The sequence below is a fragment of the Bos indicus x Bos taurus genome, chromosome 8, assembly GCF_003369695.1.
Source record: "Bos indicus x Bos taurus breed Angus x Brahman F1 hybrid chromosome 8, Bos_hybrid_MaternalHap_v2.0, whole genome shotgun sequence".
NCBI classification, from domain to species: Eukaryota; Metazoa; Chordata; class Mammalia; order Artiodactyla; family Bovidae; genus Bos; species Bos indicus x Bos taurus.
Window position 1 is genome coordinate 73,806,649 of NC_040083.1, and position 20,459 is coordinate 73,827,107.

Genomic DNA, 20,459 nt, shown 5'->3' on the forward strand with positions numbered 1-20,459 from the left:
TGCTTTTACCTTTTGGCTCTTTTGAACAATGCTGCTTTGAAAATGGGTGTACAAATACTGGCAATTTAAAATTTTGATATAGTTTTAAATTAAGAGAAACCATAAAAATATTAAAAAGAACCCTTATGCAGCCTAGTACCAGATTTGCCAGTTGCTGGTATTTTATCACCTTTATTTGCTTTATCTTTTGGTCTCTGCCTTTATCTCTGCCTCTCTTTATCTCTTCCTTTCTTCCTCTTTCTGAGTTTTTCTCTCCACACACATATACATATTATAACTTCCTTATTCCCATCCAGATTATTTGGTTTATCTGTGAGTCATATCTCCACCTCTCTATTTTGTCTGTCCTCTAGGGGTGAATTCCTTCCTTGTGTACATGGCTTTCAAAGATCGCTTCCAGCTCACGGATTCCCAGGTAAGAAAAGCCGGCTTTTCTTACTGGCATTTGGTACATTTGGGCCAATGCTGTTGTCTTTTTTTTTTTTTTTTGGCATATAGTTGCTTTATAATGTTGCATTAGTTTCTGCTATATAACCAAATGAATCAGCTATATGAACACATATATCCCCTCTCTCTTGGACCTCTCCATCCCACCCCTCTAGGTCATCATAGAGCACTGAACTGAACTTCCTGTGCTATAATGCAGCTTCCCACTAGCTATCTGTTTAACACCTGGCAGTATGGTACTGGTACAAAAACAGAAATATAGATCAATGGAGCAAGATAGAAAGCCCAGAAATAAACCCATGCACTTATGATCAGCTAATCTATGGCAAAGGAGGCAAGAATATACAGTGGAGAAAAGACAGTCTATTCAATAAGTGGTGCTGGGAAAACTGGACAGCTACATGTAAAAGAATGCAATGGGAGCACTCCCTGACACCACACACAAAAATAAACTCAGCGTGGACTGCTGCTGTCTTCACAGCCGCCTCCAGTGTATGCTCACGGGAAATGGTTGGTGAATGAAGTCCCTGATGTCACTCCCTTCAGGGGATGGTATGAAGCCCGTGCCCTGGCCCCCCAGGACTGGTGTTCCCAGGCTCTGGAATCAGCCACCTGCCTGGGGCAGTATAACTGAGAGGGGTTCTCAGACCCCTCTCAGCAAACCTGGTGCAGAGCTGGTGTCACCCACCAGCTTCTCCTCATCTAAGCCCTGTAGGTTACCCTGCCTCTGTTGATTATCTGTTAATTACTGAGAGGTCCTTCTCTGCTACATGTGACCAGAAACACTGCCCTCAGGCATGTCAGAAAAGCTGGCCTTCATAGAAGCATCGAGGCGTCCTGGTGCTAGTCCTGGTGGTTGTCAGGGAGGTGGTGGTACTTATGACCAGGAACACTGAGTTCCCTGTCTCTGATCCCACGCCCTCCCTTTCTCAGATCTATGAAGTCCTGAGCGTGATCCGGGATATTGGAGCGATTGCCCAGGTCCACGCGGAAAACGGCGACATCATCGCAGAGGTGCGTGCTTCCGCGTTGTCACTGCCACATGACCCCCTGGGTGAGAGGCAGGCTCGAAGGAGTGGAGTGGCTGCCGTAGCTCACCTCTAGGGGGGACAAGCAGAGTGACCTGGGGGGACTGTGGGAACAGTCTTACGACAGCATGAAGGTCGGAGATGCACGTGCCCCTTGATGTGTTCTTAGGACGAACAGCCTTTCCATAGAGAAGTCCTTTCTCTCAGCGCTGTGATGTGGCTGCCTGCGGGGAGGCGGGTGTGGACACCCACATATAGATATGTCACCCTGTAGCCCAGGACTGGGGATACGTTGGCTTTTAGTATCCTAGGGGATAGCTGTACTGTTGGCGAGGCTGTAACTGACCTGTCATAACTCGGGCAGGACCGGGGATGGGATACCAAGCCCTCTCTTCGTGGGGTCTTGGGATGAGGGTCAAAAGTGCCACTTTAGTTTAATTTTGGTCATGCTGCATGGCATGGGGGATCTTAGTTCCCTGATCAGGGATCAAACCTGTACCCCCTGAATTGGAAGTGTGGAGTTGTAACCACTGAACCGGCAGGAAAGTCCCAGCAGTTCCATTTTGATGTCTCATCGGAGTGATTTTTACCCAGATCTTGGCAATCAGGCTCATGTGGGATCCAGTTCCCCCTGATAGCCTTGTTGTTGTCCAGTTTGTGTCCAACTGTTTGTGACCCCACGGGCTGCAGCATGCCAGGCTTCCCTGTCCTTCACCATCTCTCAGAGTTTGCTGTCCATTGAGTTGGTGATGACATCCAACCATCTCATCATCTGTCATCCTCTTCTCCTCCTGCCTTCTATCTTTCCCAGCATCAGCGTCTTTTTTAATGAAGTTGACTCTTCATATCAGGTCCTTCCAATGAATATTCAGAGTTGATTTCCTTTCAGATTGACTGGGTTGACAGCCTGGTTTTCTTTTAAACATTGCAGGAGCAGCAGAGGATCCTGGATCTGGGCATCACGGGCCCTGAGGGACATGTGCTGAGCCGGCCTGAGGAGGTGAGTGCCTGCTGAATGGAGGGGATGAATCTGTGTTCTGGGGTGGGCGCCGCCGGAGCCACAAAGCGCCCACTTCCTGCCTGTTGAGAATGTTGGTTTTTTCCCTTGAATGCTGATTTTGGTCCCTGGGGACGTCCCAGTCCGCCACTGAGAAGTGTCTACACAGGCAAAGTGAAGTATTAGAATGTGCTGTGGGGTAAAGCAGTGTGGCTTGTTTAACCTAACGACTCCTCTTTCTGTCTCTAATTCTCCAAGCCCTTCCTTAGGTAGACAAACACAAACAGCTTTTATTAGCATCCAGCAATAGGGGTTTTGTGGTTCATAACCCAGGGCCTCCAACATCTTGCCATAAAAGCTCTTGTAAGTATCTAGAAGGCAGAAGGGAGATTGTAAGTGTTTCCATGGTAAGTCTATATGCGGTATAGCACAATCAGCAGAGCGTGGTAGACCAAATCTTTCACAGTTGAGGGAGAAGAATTCAGAGCAGGGTTCTTGCTGGCCCAGTGGTTGAGAGTCACTGCTTTGGATGGCGAAGCTTGTGAGTGAGAAGGAGGGCTTACGTCTTACGTGACAGAAGAGTCTGTTTTTCTAAATGAGAATCTGTGGCCTCAATACTTTTCAGGAGCTAGCTCTTTAAGGAAAGGCTCAAGGTCAGGTTTTGGAGTTCCTGGTGGCTCTGAGCAAAGATGATGCTGGGAGTCTGATGGAAGTGAAGAGACTCTGTCCTGGGAAAAGGGATGGGCAGAGGAGGCAGATAAAATTGCCATGTGGATGATGACTTAAAATTATGATTTTTCCTCCCAGAAACAGGTGGTGGAAGATGCTGGGTCCGAGGGGTACGGATGGGACCAGGGCCCCCAGATCACAGCATTTCAGGCCTAGGACATCTGCACTGAGTCTGGGGAGGGGTCACTTGGGTTAGGACCCGTGGGTGCAGGGGCTCTGCTCCCCCTAGAAGAAAATGGGTTCTGAGCATGTGGCATTGAAGGTGCCATCAACAGGCTGCCTGGGGTGAGGAGAAGTGCCTCGTCTCATCAGGCTTTTCCCCAGGCTTTGTGGGGAGACATGAGGCTGAAAAAGGAGAAAGATTGTAGGAAAGAGGCAGAAAAAAGCAAAAGCGGAAATCACTTGGAGTGTTTTGCACGCACTGAGGGCTTAATTTCCTTGTTCTGCCATTCTTACCACATATGTGCACTCATACAGAGATACACACACACACACACGCATACATACACAGAGCATCACAGACACAGACATATACACAGAGACTCATAGAGTCACAGACACTCACAGTTACATCCATATACATACACAGACATATACACATACAGAGTCACAGAAACAAGAGTCGCAGACACAGAGACACACATATTACAGATACACACACATATACACAGATACACACAGAGTCACAGACACACATAATTACACACATTTACATACATAGACACGTGCACACCAGGGCACCTTCGTTACCATCTGAGACTCAGGACATTTCCTTCAGTTGAAAGGACAGCTGTGTCCAGGGGACCCGTTCCATTCTGCTTGCCTGTGTGTGGTGCTGCCTGGAGGCATTGCCTTTGTCACCTGGGTCTTTTGTGAAAAAAATCACAGGGGTGTGAAGTTCAGCATCAGAGAGCTAGCAAGTGCAGTTCCTGCCTGCCCCCCGCCCACTACTCTCAGTGTACACACACACACACACACACACACACACACACACACACAGCCGGGAGCTCAAGCTCCGTGGGAAGCCAGTGGCCTGTGTAACCAGGTGGTGACGCCTGGGGCTGGGCTTCATTAGAATGTTTACTCTTAACCTTCATCCTGGAGCCTGGCTGGGAGCCCCTCCCCTCCAGTTCCAACCGTCCAGCAGAGAAGGGGAAAAGGATATTGTCTTCTGAGAGTAAACGTCTCTCCTCCTGCGGCCCAGGGCTCCTAGTGAGAGCTGCCTGCTGGTTTCCATCTCAGAGCCTTCCTGGGGGCTTGCTTCTCGTCTTACCTTTCCCACCATCTGCACTGCCTCCCCAGGTCCCGGCACACCCCGATCAGAAAGCGAGTTCCCCCTGGGTTTACTGAACAGGCCAAAGCTATCAGAGAAGAGGGGGCCTGGTTGCCATTATGACCACAAACGTCACCTGTTTTTCCACCTTGAGGCATGGGACATTTCTTTTGCAGCCGCTGCTGTGTTGGGACCCCTAGAATCCTCCTTTGGGAGCTGGCAGCCCCGGCAGCACTCCAATACGGGGAGGTCCTGGCTCCTTGAGGGGGTGGTCCTGTGGTCCCACGAGAGGCTGCTTTGGGACTGTCTGCTTTCCAGGGGCACGTGCTGCTGAGCTGGTTCAGAGGCACTGACTCGAGGCCAGGCACGGTGTGCGGTGCTTCTCCTGAGCAGATGCATCCTTAGGACAGCCGTGTGAGCCGCCAGGTGCCAGCTGGCACCTTCTCCTCGGCTCCCGGGGATGGTTTTTCAATTCATTGGTAGGGATCTGTTAACAACAGCGTGTTATATTCTGGGTAGGGCCTCCCAGGTGACTCAGATGGTAAAGGAGACCCAGGTTCCATTGTTGGGCCTGCAGTTCAGGAGACAAAGTTTCGATCTCTGGGTCGGGAAGATCCCCTGGAGAAGGGAATGGCTACTCTCTCCAGTATTCTTGCCTGGAGAATTCTGTGGACAGAAGAGCCTGGTGGGCTATATATATAGTCCATGGGGTCATAAAGAGTTGGACACAACTGAGCGACTAACACTAAGTATTTTTCACATACTGTACATAAGCAATAAAGAGAATAAAACACGGCTGTATATTGAGGGAACTGAGCTTTAGTATGAAGTTAGGGAGATGCTGCCAGTGCAAAAAACACAGTTAATAACAGAATTCCTTCCTGGTTTCATGATCCATTGACAGCGTCCTGATGGTTAACTTGACTTGAACCACAGAAAACATACTCTTCTTTCTGCTGCTCTTTCCAACTCACCGAGTGAGATGGCTGGTAGGATTTCCCCCAGTTTTCAGCAGAGAAGATTGAAAGGGAGACAAACAGGGATGCAGAAATCTATTAATAGAAACCTCCTGTCCATCAGTGGTACCCAAGAGCATATTATGATGGAGGCAGTGCTCAGCCTGTAGGGGATGTCGAGGTGGATGAGAAAGTGGTCCTTTGTGAAGGGAATTTTGGGTGAGCTGGGGGGTGGGGGATGGAGAAAGAGGGAGATGCAGAGTAAGTAGATGGGGCGACATGTGATGGGGTTCTGAGCCAGTAAGAGAAGTAAGACTGGTGTCGGGGGAGTTCCCTGTTGGCCTAGTGGTTAGAATTCTGGGCTTTCACTGCTGTGGCCCAGGTTCAGTCACTGGTTGGGGAACTGAGATCCTACAAGCCACGCTGTATGGCCAAAAGTAAAAACAAAGCGTGCGCGTGCACACACACACACACACACACACACAGCCTGTTGTCTGGGTGGAGAGTGGGGTCCCGGAGGTGAAGGTGACAGAATTTTTGATGGAGTAGGAAAACTCCTAACTGGCATGGGATGACCGGGGTACAGTCATTACTTGGGGTGGCTCATCTTTAAAAGCAGAAAACGTGGCTCAGGTGACCACTTAAATCCCTGACAGCTCTATAAAGAGACAAAGACAAAGTTTTATTTTTAAACATAACACTGTTGTCATAATACTGAAGCCAGATTTCAGTGTGCATGAGACAATTTATGTTTTCTAGCGGAGGCATACACATGTACCAGGCTTCCCTCGTAGCTCAGTTGGTAAAAAATCTGCCTGCAATGCAGGAGAGCCAGGTTTTATCCCTGGGTCTGGAAGATCCCCTGGAGAAGGAAATGGCAACCCACTCCAGTATTCTTGCCTGAAGAATCCCATGGACAGAGGAGCCTGGTGGGTACAGTCCACGGGGTCACAGTATGTACATGCAGAAGGGTATGCATGAATCCTTCCATGGTTCTGGGTAAAACTTGGAGAGGTGGGGTTTATATGACCTTTTCTCTCCACATGACCATACTGCCCAGCTGGAGAAGGGGAGGGGTCAGAACTCACCTGACAGTAGATAAGCCAATCCAGACAGGGCTTTGGGACCCAGATTCTCCCACCAAACCAGTCTTAACAGAAACCACTCCTCTTGGGTAGGGGCCCCCTGGAACTGGCACTTCTGCTCCATTTATTCCCTAATGAGCCTGACTGTGAGTTCTGGTTCACCCCAGGCAGTCCTGGTCCACACCCGTTGCCCCGGGCAGTTATGAATAGCGCCTCTGTTCGCTTTCAGAAGAGTCTTGGGTAGAGACCGTGAATTCAGGCAGTCACCTGCACCCCTGGAAAGCACGCAGATTCTAGTGGAGTCCTGTTTGCACATCCCCTGTGTACTTTTTGAGGTGACTGCAGAGACGCAAGACGTCCCTCCTTTATGCTGCCGGGGCCAGAGGCCCTTCTGTTGTAACTGGAGCCACAGAGAGGGGAGGGTGATCATTCAGCTATGCCAGGAATTAAAAACACTTGGATGTTTAATGAGCTTTTTCAAGGGCTGTTTGGTTTGCCTGTGGGTCTCTAGACATCTCTCTTCACATAGTTGAGGCCCAAGAGACCAAGTATGAAGGATAGTGTCCTCTTATATTAAATTAGATCACCCGTTAGCGCAGTTTACAGAACTTCAGTTCTTGGCTGAACTCCCATAGAGACTGGTTAGCTAAGATGATTCAGTCTGGAGCTGGTCATGTCTTATGAAAAGTGGCAGCTCTTTATGGAACCAGCCTAGCTTTAACCATTAACCTGAAATGAAGTCACTTACTTGCTCAGTGAACATTTTTGAGCACCTGCTGGGTACCAGGAGCTACCCTGGGAACTGCCTGGAGGAAGCAAAAAATTCAAGAAAGACCCAGCCCCTCGCCTAGAAGAGTTAGTGGAAGTCAGCCTTTTGCCAGAATTTGGGAGGGAGCAAGAAGCTTCCTGAGGTCCTCTGTCTCATCATTGCATTTGTTCCTTCAGCTGCCCATGCTCAGCACACACTGCTGATTCCTCTGTATGATACAGTGACCTAAGAACTCGTCTTTCCTGATCAGGTGTTTAGCAGTAATCTCTTGGGGTCTTTGGAATATCATTCACTGAAAGTGAACAAGTGAAAGTGAAAGTCATGTCTGACTCTTTGTGATCCCATGGACTGTAGCCTGCAAGGCTCTTCTGTCCATGGAATTCTCCAGGCCAGAATATTGGAGTGGGTAGCCTATCCCTTGTCCAGGGGATCAAACCCAGGTCTCCCACATTGCAGGCGGATTCTTTATCATCGGAGCCACCAGGGAAGCCCCATCCCTTGGGGTCTTTGGAATATCGTTCACTGAAGCATCAGGTTTAAAGAATCAGGTTATTGGTTAGAGCAGCCCTCCCATCTCATGTGGAAGGGCGTACCAGTCTATGGCTGGTGATGATGGGTTTGCCCATACAGAGGGGCCTTTGGTTTACACAGATCTGCCTGCCCCTGTTCCCAGAGCACTGTGAGATCGCATTGTTCCTTGGGTGAGGTTGGCTTCATTTGTGAGCATGGGACTGAAGCCCAGCACAAAAATTCCACATTGGATGTCTTGACTGGAGAGACCACACGCTTGGGGTGAATGCGCCAAGCTAGGAGCCATCAGTTTCTAGGCATGGTGGCTCTCAAACATTAGCAAGCATAAAAATCACCTAGAGTTGGTAAGACCCACCCTTCTGGGTCCCACCCCCAGAGCTACTGACCCTTTGGGTATGGGGGAAGGGCCTGAGACTCATGAGAAACTGCATTCCTTTACAGACTCCAGGTGGCTGCTTATCACACCTAGATCCATCCACAAGGGTCAGCTGGGCAAGTCACTGCCCTTGCCCTCCGTGCCACTGGGGGTAGAACCCTGAGCACGCATTAGTTTCTGATTCACTGTAGCCCCTCCCCTTGGGTGGAGGGTAGAGATGAGCTCGGAACTGACAGAACAGTGGACACAGTTCTCACACTGGGATGCTCTTCTGCAGGTCGAGGCTGAAGCCGTGAACCGTTCCATCACCATCGCCAACCAGACCAACTGCCCTCTGTACATCACCAAGGTGATGAGCAAGAGCGCAGCGGAAGTTATCGCCCAGGCCCGGAAAAAGGGTAAGTGTTGCTCGCGGTCTCACTGTGTAAGCGCAGGTTCTGGAGGGGTTGTAGGTCGGGGAAAGGACTGCTTTTCCAGCTCCTCCTGCCAAGTGGGTTGCTGTGCTCTCATCACTTTGCAGCGGTAACCTAATTACATCTTGGTGCGGCGGGCCGCTCCTGTTTCTCGCTCTGTTCCGGGGCTGCAGCCGTGTTGGTATCTAGTTAAAGCTGTGCACAGTGCAGGGTGGGTGGGCCACACGCTTTGCCTCCTGCCCTCACTTCTGTAGAAGAGTTGGATTTAATCTGATGCAGTCTAAATAAACCAGGCACATACACAGATGACGTCAGTTTCTCTCTGCCGCAGAATCCTGGGGAAGCTTCCATTGCAAAATGTGGTTCCCCTCTGTGGCAGGGAGTGATTTCCGCTGGCGTGTGTAAGAGAGGCTTGTGGGGGCATGGTTCTGCCCCGACCCCTGGCTTCCCTTCCTCCACCCCATCATCATATCCTGTTCTGGTGCCCCAGTGGCGCCCTGTAGATGGTGGCGATATATTCTGGGCTGAGGCTGGCTCTTATTTCCAGCGGCAAGGTTCTTGGAAACTAATCTACTAAGTACCGGTCCAGGGGATGTGCCCCGATCACCTTATCCATTATGAATGCAACACGGCCCTACTGTAGCTACCTTGACTATGAGTTCGGGTAATCACACCACCGTGGTCTCTGCTTGGGAGTGTAGCTCAGTACACAGAAAGGGAGACTGATTCTGTTTAGTGGACTTGAGGTGGATCTTGGCTGGATCTGGACAAGAGTATCATAGAAGGATCTTCCCTTTCTTCCTTCTCTCCCTCCATTATATTTCCCAACCCTATTGTCTGCATTTCTCCATCTCTGTCTCCATTTCTCTCTCTCTCTTGACTTTCTTCTGGCTTTCTCCTGGTCTCTGTATTACTTTCTTGGTCTTTCTCTCTCATTCTTTTTTGATTTCTTTATCTCTCTCCATGTATCTTTTTTTTCTCCATTAACAAGGGAGCCGTTTGACCTCTCTGGTTCATTCTCTGGTTCTCAGTGGGATGTGATCCATATGGATCAGGAGGATTTTTTTTTCACTGGTGGGTGAGTTGGTGCAAGACTTAGAACAGATTGCTCAATGACCACTGAGTCAGCTTGTCCCAAGAGCTGATGGCTTCTAGATGGCCCCAGCAATGAATTCCTGGTCCCTGTCCTCTGGAGCTCCCTTGGGGTCTCTGTCCTCAGGCGCTGCATGAAATGGTTGCTGCATTTACTAGTGTTTCAGAAACCTGCCCTCTCCTGGCAGCTAGAAGGAACTGCCTTTTTGCAATGGAACATTCTCTGGTGGCTGAGTTGGTAAAGTATCTGCCTGCAATGCAGGAGACCACCTGCAATACAGGAGACCCAGTTTTGATCCCTGGGTGGGGAAGATTCCCTGGAGAAGGAAATGGCAACCCACTCCAGTATTCTTGCCTGAGAAATCCCATGGACAGAGGAACCTGGTGGGCTACAGTCCCTGGGGTTAGAAAGAATCAGACACGACTTAGTGATTAAACCATCATCACCACTATTCACTTACTTAGAATCGGCTTTGAATTGTGTTTCTAGAAGACGTGGATGATTACTGCTGGTGACCCTCCCTCATCTGGGCCCTTTGTCACCCAGGCACACATCTGCAATGTGGGATTCAGCCTCAGCACCTAGCGCTAATCGTAGTATTGCTGCTTCCATGTAGAGGGGAGACAGCTGGCACTGTGTCTGAAAAGGGGAAGCTGGGCACAGCTTGTTAGTAACCATACCATACCCAAATGAAAAGAAGAAACAGAAAGTTAAGCAAAAATTTTAATATAGTTTCAATATAATTAAGCATTCAATTTAGCAGAATTAAACACTACAGCCGTGTTTTCCAATTCCAACTTTCACTTATCAGAATTGTAAGATGGAAGAGTCTCAGTCTGGGGCAGGTGGCCCTGGTCCTGCTGTGGGGCTGCAGAGCTCTGGGCTCGGGGCCCGCCCTACCAGCAGTGCTGCGGCTCCTCCTTTCTGTGTCTCAGCTCTTCTATTTGAAGCTGGAGTGTGTTATTAGAGTCCAGGCCCCCTCTGATACTCTGCGACTCAGCGCCCCAGGATATCCCCGTGTTTTCCTTATGATCTAGAACCTGCTTGGGTGTTGGGGTCTGAGCACCAAGAAGGGACTTCAGTCTCTTCATTCAGAACCTTCAGGGTGAGTCCAACTGTGCTTGCTTGTGGTTCCCAGAGTGGCTCTTGCATTCAACAGCTCTTGCCCTGTAGACCTTGAAAGCCTTTGCTTTAGATGAACTTGAGCTGCCAGAAAGGAATTTCTGGTGCATCCTGGTGTTAATTAGCAAGAAGGAGAAATCCTAGCCTGCTTGTAGGCTCTTTCCATCTTGTGGGAACTTCATAATTACTTTGGGAGGCGCTGGGGCAAGAATTTTTATACTTGCTTTACTCTGCAGCTGAGTAAACTGGAGCTCAGAGCTGCTGAAATGTGGAATTGGGCTTTGATCATCTGCATCTGACCTCAGGCCATGAAGGTCCCCACTAATGTCTGACTCACCTTCATGTTTTGAGATTATTTTAATATGGGATATGCTGTGGCTATCTCCTCGGTATCTGTTGGTGTTTGGTTCCTTAACAGACTGGGTAGAAACTGGAGTCTGACACTCGGCAAAGTCATGGAGAATGTGGAAGCCAGGATTCCCCAGTGACCAAGAAGAAAATCAATATAAAGCTGTATTGAATGCTAGTGCTCTGGGATCAGCATCCTGTCCTGAAACAACTCCCAGCCCCACTAGGCATTAGCTTGTGATGCTGGGCAGATAACTTACCATCTTTTGGTCCCATTTTCCGATCTAAATGGGGAGGATGATGCTTAAATGAGATGGTGCACACAAGGATTATATAATAACTGTACCTAATACTATGATGATTGAAGAGTGAGCATGTGTTAGTTGCTCAGTCGTGTCTGACTCTTTGCAACCCCATGGAGTGTAGCTCGCCAGGCTCCTCTGTCCTTGGGATTCTCCAGGCAAGAATATTGGAGTGGGTTGCCATGCCCTCCTTCAGGGGGTCTTCCCAACCCAGGGATTGATCCTGGGTCTCCTGCATTGCAAGTGGGTTCTTTACCGTCTGAGCCACCAGGGAAGCCCAAGATGGAGCCCAACTGAGGACTGTTTTCAGGGGCTGCTTGACTGGCCACAGAGCCAGTGTCACCCATGTTGCCTCCTTCATCCTGTGTCATTCAGCAGGACAGCATCTCACCGACCTCAGTCTGCAAACAAGGAAATGAAGGAAGACACAGCCAGCACCAGAATACCTGGGGCAGTTTTCACCCTTCCAAAGAACTTAGACCCTGGTCAGTTTCAAAGGCTGACGTCACAGAAGGGACACTGAAATGTGAAAATGGACTGTTTTGCCCCAGATCATCCAGCCTCTAGGAAATAGAACCCTTAGATCTAGACTCTGGACCTGTTCTCTTTTCATGAAGAATCCATTGTAGGGATTTCTCTTGAATAGGCTCCCTCCGACTGCATTTTATCCACGTGTGGACTTGAGCATGGTGCCGATGCCTTCTGTGTGTGAGTGGTGGCACATGGGCAGTGCCCACTGACCTCATCTGAGCCACATCCCTCCCCTACCCCCAAACCCAGATGTAGAAATGTTCACAACCCAAACTTGAGACAAGACTTCCTGTGCCCTGAGGTTCAGTAGGAATGGAGGGGGTGTAATGAGAAGCACATGGTCAAGGGCTCTGCGAGTTCCACCCCAACTTGGGGATGAATCCTTTGTGTTAAGTTAATGTACAGCCTAGTAATCTTGAGCCCAGAGAGTGCCCCATTGGTTGGGCTGTGAATGAATCTCACCAAAATTGGTGTTAGGCAGGGCTCTGGAGAAACAGAACCAATCTTTCCCTCTCTCTGTCTCTCCCTCTCCCTGTCTCTCTCTCTCTCACACACACACATACACAGATTTTAAAGAATTGGTTCATGCATTGTGGGCACTGGCAAGCAAGTGTGCAGGTAGGCTGGTTGGTTGGAGATTCAGGAAAGCATTGATGTTGCAATGGGAAGTCATCTGGAGGCAGAATTCCTCCCCCATCAATCCCCTCATCTCAGTAGCAGATGCTTACAAATTGGGAATTCAGTTCAGCCACTTGCAGGGTGAGACCCTGGGTTCAGTTTTCAGTCGGTTTGGCTTTGAGGCTGCTGAACATGAGGATCTCTTTTGGGGTAGATGTAGAAACTTTTGGTTCATTTATGGGACCCTTGAGCTGGGAATTTGAATCCCTTAGTCATCCTTGTCTTTCCTCACTTTGTCCAGTATAATTAGGAACAACCAGCTAATACTGTTATACTCAGGTTGACAAAAACATTCTAAGGTATCAAATACAGTCACCCAGAACTTTGCCTCTTTTAAGCACTTGATGTGGTATTTTGTGCATTTCTTTTGCCTCCTCATCCCGTGCACTGCCAGCGCTCTCTTATAACTGCTGAGTCATTAGTACCTTAAATCAGATCAGAGAACCAATTCCAGAAACCCCAGGACCCATCCAGAAAACTTCTAAGATTCTGTTCCTTTAGAATTATTCTCGGTACCAAAATCTGACAGGGTTATCCATGGACAGGGGCTGGGGTGTTGAGTTCTGGCCTGGGGTCTCTGAGAAGAGAGAGAGGGTGTGTGTGTATATGTTTCACTTCAGTTCAGCCGCACAGTCGTGTCCAACTCTTTGCGACCCCATGGACTGGAGCATGCCAGGCTTCCCTGTCCATCACCAATTCCCGGAGCTTGTATATGTTTGGGTAGGGTTTTTTTTTTTGTATTTTGGGTTTTTTTGTTTGGTTTTGGCCGTGCTGCGTGGCTTGAGGGGTCTTAGTTATCTGACCAGTGATGGAACCTGTGTCTCCTGCAGTGGAACAGCGGAGCCCTCATCACTGGACCGCTAGGGAATTCCCAGTGTTTATACAGTTTTTCACTGTGCTTTTAAGGCTGTGTTTTGAAATACACACACATATACGTTTTCCCATTGTTTCTTTCTGGATTTGTTCTCCTGCTTCTTGTTCATGGGAAATGACTAACTCTCTGGGCGGGAGCTGTCAAACATCTCTGACCCCCAGCCTGCCTTTATTCTCCATGAATGCGCTCAGGCGGTTGTGAATAAACAGCACCCCAGCCCTCCTGTTCCCGGCTATCCTAGGGAGCCTGCCAAAGGCTGGCCCGGGGTCATCTCTTTCAGTTTAGATTTTCCCCGGAGAAGGAAAGCATGAAGGTCTAACTTGCCGCCAAGAAAACATCAGCAGTGTGTTTGGAGGCATGTAGAAAGGCCAGTGAAGCCTAGTTTGTGGTTTATTATTATTAGTGGTAATTATTTCCAGCATGCATTGCAGTGGTGTCTGTGGCCTGGCTGGGGTCCGGAAGTCCATCTGTGGTTGTCTCAGGTACAGTGTTCATAAAATGGGCAGAGGTAGAGGCCTCCTCTGGGGTGATGTAACTCCTGCCCTGTCTTTGGGGGCTAAAGAGGAGAAAACCCAAAAGCAACAAGGACTTCTGAATCCCTCAACAGGGCAAAGCAGGAATGAGCTGCAAAGATGCCTTCCTCTTTCTCTAAGTCCCCCATCTTCATTTGGCCCTGGCCCAAGAGTCCTGGCTCAGCCTCGGGCTAAGGAGGCAGATCTGGTCAGCCATGGCCTTGAAACTCTGACCCAGTTCTGGGTTTTGTAGAAGCTGAAGGCCGAGTTCCTTCCCTTGTGTCGAGCTGTGTGGCCTGTGCATAGACAGGATGGGCCTCAGCTCCTTCCCCAGCTCCCCCATCCACACCTGAGTTGTGTTTTGTGGAGTGAGATGAAGGCTGAGATCAAGGGCGCTCACACTTGCAAGGATGCATCCCGGGAACCGGCCCCTCCTGGTCCTCAGGTTTCCAAAGACAGGACTGAAGTGCAGATCAAGGAGAGGACGAACAATAGTGAGTTACGGGAAGATCAGGAAACCGCTGACGCTCGGCCAAGGATTTCCAAAGACCGGCAGCTCTCTTTTTCTCCAGGCATTTCTGTCTCTTGATTAGTTTCAGATTGACGAAGCCAGGAAACCTTTTTTTCTTTTTAAAATTAATTAAAAAATTTAATTTTAATTTAATTTTAAATTAGTCAAACATTTAAATTTTAAAATTAATTAAAAATTTTTAATCTTAACTGAATTTTTAAAATTAATTAAAATTGTGGCATGTGGGATTTTTTTAGTTGGGGCATGCAAGCTCTTAGTTGCAGCATGAGGGATCTAATTCCCTGACCAGGGATTGAACCCAGGCCCCCTGCATGGGAAGCACAGAGTCTTAGCCACTGGACTGCCAGGGAAGTCCTCAGAAACCTGTAAGGTTACAGATCTTCTGTTTTCCTAGGGTCTCACCCAGACCTCACCTTTATGCTCAGATAAGAGAAGTGGGTAACAGAGGAAGAGATGGTTAGATAGCATCACCAACTCAATGGACATGAATTTGAGCAAACTCTGGGAGATAGTGAAGGACAGAGGAGCCTGGTGTGCTTCAGTTCATGGGATCACAAGGGATCAGACAGGACTGACCAACTGAACAGCAACAAGAGCCAGTGGAATCTCTAGACCTGTGTGGGTCGGAAGGGCCACCCTCAGCTCAGCCACTTCTGCTAATCCTTGAGCCACAAACCGTGGCCTGTGGGGCCGTGGGGGCCTGCCTGGCACTTGCATTTCACACATGTGCCTTAGGGCAGCCAGGGCCTTCTCGAGATGCAGGTTTTTCTGCTCTGGGATGAGCTGAAACAGGCTGTGCACCTGCCCAGCAGCTCCTTGGACTTCATCCTGCCTGCCTGCGAAGCTCTGAGTAGGTCAGGAATGCTGGGGACCTTCCAGGTGATTTTGAGCATTGGCCCCCCTCTTCCTGGGGGCTTCCTTTAGGGTGAGGCTGTCCCCACGTTCTGGGGCCCTCCTTCCTGCTTGGGGATTGTCACTGACTTCCTCAAGTGAGCTGCCTGCCAGGCCTCTAACACTCCCCAGAGGAACAGAGTGTTCTTTGTGAGATTCCTGAATCTGGGGTAGGGGGTGGGAGGGATGGGGGCAGCTCCCAGAGCCAGCTCGCAAGGCAGCCACTGTCCCGGAGTGGGTGTTGTGCTGCGTTATCAAGAGATAAGGCCTTGGAAAAGGCTGAGCAGAGGAAAGGAGACACATTCCAGACTGAGAAGTGTTTGGCCTTGAGGGCCCTGGGTTTGGAGAAAAGGGCCGAGTTGGCAGGACCGCTGTGGGGGTGCAGGAGCCCTACGGTGGGAGGAGATGGAAGAGGTGAATTCCTGGTGGTGGTGGGGCTGGTCTGAGATCAAATTCCAGCTTGGATCCCTTGACTTAATAAAATATCACACCCTTCAATCAGTTCAGCACACAGTTATTGAGTGCAGAGTCATTTTCCTCAGGGTATCTCCTTCAAGTAGAAAAGTAAAAAAATCTATTATTTAAAAAAATGTATTGGTGTACTGTGTTGGGTTAGTTTCAGGTGTACAGCAGAGTGATTCAGATAAACATACACATTCATTCATTTTCAGATTCTTTTCCCATTTAGGTTATTATAGAATATTGAGTAGAGTTCCCTATGATATATAGTAGGTTCTTGGTGGTTATCTATTTTATATGTAGTAGAGTGTGCATGTTAGTCCCAATCTCCCAATTTATCCCTCTCCCCTCTACATGTTTCCGCTTTGGTAACCATAGGCTTGTTTTTGAGATCTGTGAGTCTGTTTTGTAAACAGCTTCATTTGTGTCATTTTTAAAACATTAGATTCCACATATGAGTGATATTGTATGATATTTGTGTGAAAAATAAAAAAAAAATTTAAACTGAGTGCTTATTGGATTATTGAAGTGGAGGATGGGATTGGGTTTTCGGAGTGTTAAAATAGTGTTAAAAGAGAGACCAGCTTTGGTGTAAGGCTGGGTAAGGAAGGCATGAGATGCTTCAGTGAGAAGTTCATTTCTATCCTTGAAGGCAGAAGGATCCCTTCAGAGGTCTTTATGTAGAGAATGGCCCATGAAAATTGGAAGTGCCATGGAGAATGGATGCAGAGGCAGGGAAAGAGGTGGGGAAAGCAAAAGTCAATCTGAACTCTGACTGGGAGGTTCTATTGGAAGGTCCGTGCTGCATGCTAAATCGCTTCAGTCATGTCTGACTCTGTGACCCCATGGACTGTAGCCCACCAGGCTCTTCTGTCCATGGGATTCTCCAGGCAGATACTGGAGTGGGTTGCCATGTCCTCCTCCAGGGGATCTTCCCGACCCAAGGATCGAACCTGCATCTTTTTTGTCTCCTGCATTGACAGCAGTTTCTTTACTGCTAGTGCCACCTGGGAAGCCCTCTACTGGAGTGAGCCAGGGAGAAATGATGAAGGCCTGATTTAAGGGGAGGTATGCAGAGTAGGTCCCTTGTAGCTAGTCGGTAAATAATCTGCCTGCAATGCAGGAGACACGGGTTTGATCACTGGGTCAAGAAGATCCCCTGGAGAAGGAAATGGCAACCCACTCCAGTATTCTTGCCTGGAGAAGCCCATGGACAGAGGAGCCTGGCGGGCTACAGTCCATGGGGTCGTAAGAGTTGACACGACTTAGCAACTAAACCACCACCGTGCAGAGTGGAAAGGAAAGGATGCATGTAAGGCATTACAGTATTGGCTTTCGATGGCCATAAATGAGTCCAGCTTCCTGGCTTGGCCATGAGTGGATAGGGAAGAGGACATGAGTTGAGTGCCAGGAAATCAGCATTCTTTCCTGACAGTATGTTGAGTTGGGCTAGACTTCTGCAAACCTTGAAATCTCAGTAATATAACTGTGCAAAGTCCTTTACTTCTCCTTCTGACAAAGTCTGCTATGAATCTGGGGGCCCTCAGAATGGTGACTCAGCGATCTGGGCAGATGTGGAGGGCTGTATACTTGCTCTCAAATACTTCATCCAACTGATGTCACATCTATTTCCTGTCTCAGCCTATTAATCATAGCTGGACACTGAGAAAAAGACTGGGAGGTGTTGGGAGAGCAGGCCAGGGGGTGTGTTTGGTGAGCAGTGAGGTCAAATGTGAGGTACCCTGGATCACCCCAAAATAAGAGTGTAGGTGGTGCTTGGGATTGGGAGCTTGAATGCAGTCTGAGCTGGAGATTGTTAACAGATTTGGGAATCAACAGAATAGGAGGTAGAATGTTTGGGTCCTCCGAGGGAGAGTGGGTTGAATTAGTAGAGCAGTGGTCTGGGGAAGCAATCACTTAGGAGGCTGGGATTAACATATAAAGTGAAATGAAAGTGTTATTCACTCAGTCATGTCCTACTACTCTGCCACCTCATGGACTGTGGCCCACCAGTCTCCTCTGTCCATGGAATTCTCTAGGCAAGAATACTGGAGTGGGTTGCGATTTCCTTCTCCAGTGGATTTTCTCAAGCTAAGGATCGAACATGAGTCTCTTGCATTGCAAGCAGATTCTTTACTATCTGAGCCACAAGGGAAGCCAGGGATTAACACATGCACATTACTATATATAAAATAGATAATCAGCAAGGACCTACTGTGCAGCACAGGGAGCTGTATCTGTAGTGACCTATATGGGAACAGGACTTGAAAAAGAATGTGTGTGTGTGTGCGCGCCCAGTTTCTTTAGTCGTGTCCGACCCTTTTCGACCTTTTGGACTGTAGCCCGCAGGGATCCTCTGTCCATGGGATTTTCCAGGCAAGAATACTGGAGTGGGTTGCTGTGTCCTCCTCCAGGAGATCTTCCCGACCCAGGGATCGAACCTGTGTCTCTTATGTCTCCTTCATTGGCAGGCGGGTTTTTTACCGCTAGTGCCATCAAAAAAATAGATACGTGTATACGTATAACTGAATCAGTTTGCTGTACACCTGAAACTAACACATTGTAAATCAATTATATTCCAATATAAAATAAAAATTTTTTAAAAAGAAAAGAAGAGCAGGGGTCAAAGGTGAAATCTTAAGGAGCACTTATTGGTGACTGGAGGGCTGGGGTATTTGACTTGCACAGACACCAGTTTCCTCAGCTCGGAGACAGGCTGGCTCCTCCTAAGGGGTGCTGAACCTGTGGTGTGCTGCCATGGATGCGGTGACTCCCGGCGGTGGTGGCTCCCTCCCTCCCTCTCTGTGTCGGGCTCAGCTCTGCCTTCTCTTTGTCAGGAACCGTGGTGTACGGCGAGCCCATCACCGCCAGCTTGGGGACCGACGGCTCTCACTACTGGAGCAAGAACTGGGCCAAGGCTGCTGCTTTCGTCACCTCCCCGCCCCTGAGCCCCGACCCAACCACTCCAGACTTTCTGAACTCCTTGCTGTCGTGGTGAGTGTCAGCGACTTGTTCCCATCTCCTGTTCTTGGTCTTTCCTTGGACCAGGCTGACCCGGTGGGTTCCAATATGGCTGGCAGAAGCCAGCTTGCCAACAGAAACCTTGTCCTCCAAACTCGGATTGCTGGGTGGGAGCAGGAGGTTAGCATCTTGATACTTTGAGGGGGGTTCTGGGTTAAAAACCAGGGCCGTTTTGAAAGTGAACCAAAGGGGATAAGTGAGGTAGCAAAGGGTTTCACGGTGTGTAGTGTCACTCATAAGACACCTCATGAAAGAGACTTAGAGACACAGCATTTAATGAAGCTTTAGTGTCAGGCCATATCTTCCTGAATTTCCTGTCTCCTGGCGGGAGGATGACTGTTTTAAAAACCTTCAGTGGCCAGACACATAAAAAAAGTACATTCAAGGATGATCTGAGGTAAAGATCAGTAAAAGCCAGTGCTGTGTGTTCCTTGTAGTGGAGATCTCCAGGTGACCGGCAGTGCTCACTGTACCTTCAACACGGCCCAGAAGGCCGTTGGAAAAGACAACTTCACCCTGATCCCTGAGGGCACCAACGGCACGGAGGAGCGGATGTCTGTCATCTGGGATAAGGCTGTGGTAAGGGGCGGTGGTCTCGTGGTGGTGGTCTCTGAGCGGTAGGATAAGGCTGTGGTAAGGGGCGGTGGTCTCGTGGTGGTGGTCTCTGAGCGGTAGGATAAGGCTGTGGTAAGGGGCGGTGGTCTCGTGGTGGTGGTCTCTGAGCGGTAGGATAACGCTGTGGTAAGGAGTGGTGGTCTCACTGCGTGGTCTCTGAGCAGTGGGCAGGGCTCGGCTTTCTCCTGCCTCCCCATCCGAGGGCCCTGGGTCTCATGCGAGCCTTGAAATGGCAGTTGAGAAAATTCTAGAAACCAGTATTTCTGTGATAACATTAGGTTTGGAAGTCTAAGACCACTCCCCATAGGTTACTTCTTTTTAAATACCCATATGTATTTGTCACTGTTATTATCTGTGGACCAGGAGAGACTGGGGGGGAAAAAAAAACACGACAGTCTTTAAAATATGACTCTTGTCATCAATCAAGAGAAAGCTTTCTTCACACCCTGGTGATGTAATCTCCTGCTCTTGGAAATAGACTCAGTTTCCTTAAAATGGTCTTTTGGACTCTCTGGATTTAACATTTGTCCTCACTACAGGATTTGACAGGTCTGCTTTGAACATACGCTGACTTTGAGGAATCTTTGGGGCTTTTTATTTTTAATGTCTTAAAATGTAACAACTTTAGGTTTTCTGTTTCTTATGGAATTTTTTCAGTTATATAAACTATATATACCCTTATTGCAAAAAGAATAAAGAAGTAAGTAAAACTCACTCATGACATCATGTTTCAGATCCAACTACACTGAACATTTTGATGAATGCCTTTGATTTTTTGCTAGTGAGAGAGTGCACATGTGCGTAAATGATGTGTGTATGACTGAATGTGTTAACACAGGCATCATATAAACTATTTTGTAGCCTATCTTTTACAATT

At 48.7% G+C, this 20,459-nt stretch overlaps 1 protein-coding gene across 3 annotated transcripts in view; it reads left to right on the forward strand.

The window, feature by feature from the left end:
- DPYSL2 (dihydropyrimidinase like 2) overlaps positions 1-20,459 on the forward strand; it is a 118,533-nt gene that overhangs the window by 84,662 nt on the left and 13,412 nt on the right. For all 3 annotated transcript variants that reach the window (XM_027549958.1, XM_027549959.1, XM_027549960.1), the window contains 6 exons: positions 354-415; positions 1,381-1,461; positions 2,407-2,475; positions 8,469-8,589; positions 18,784-18,940; positions 19,405-19,546. In XM_027549958.1, coding sequence (XP_027405759.1) covers positions 354-415; positions 1,381-1,461; positions 2,407-2,475; positions 8,469-8,589; positions 18,784-18,940; positions 19,405-19,546 — 632 coding nt within the window. The remainder of the gene's footprint in view (positions 1-353; positions 416-1,380; positions 1,462-2,406; positions 2,476-8,468; positions 8,590-18,783; positions 18,941-19,404; positions 19,547-20,459) is intronic.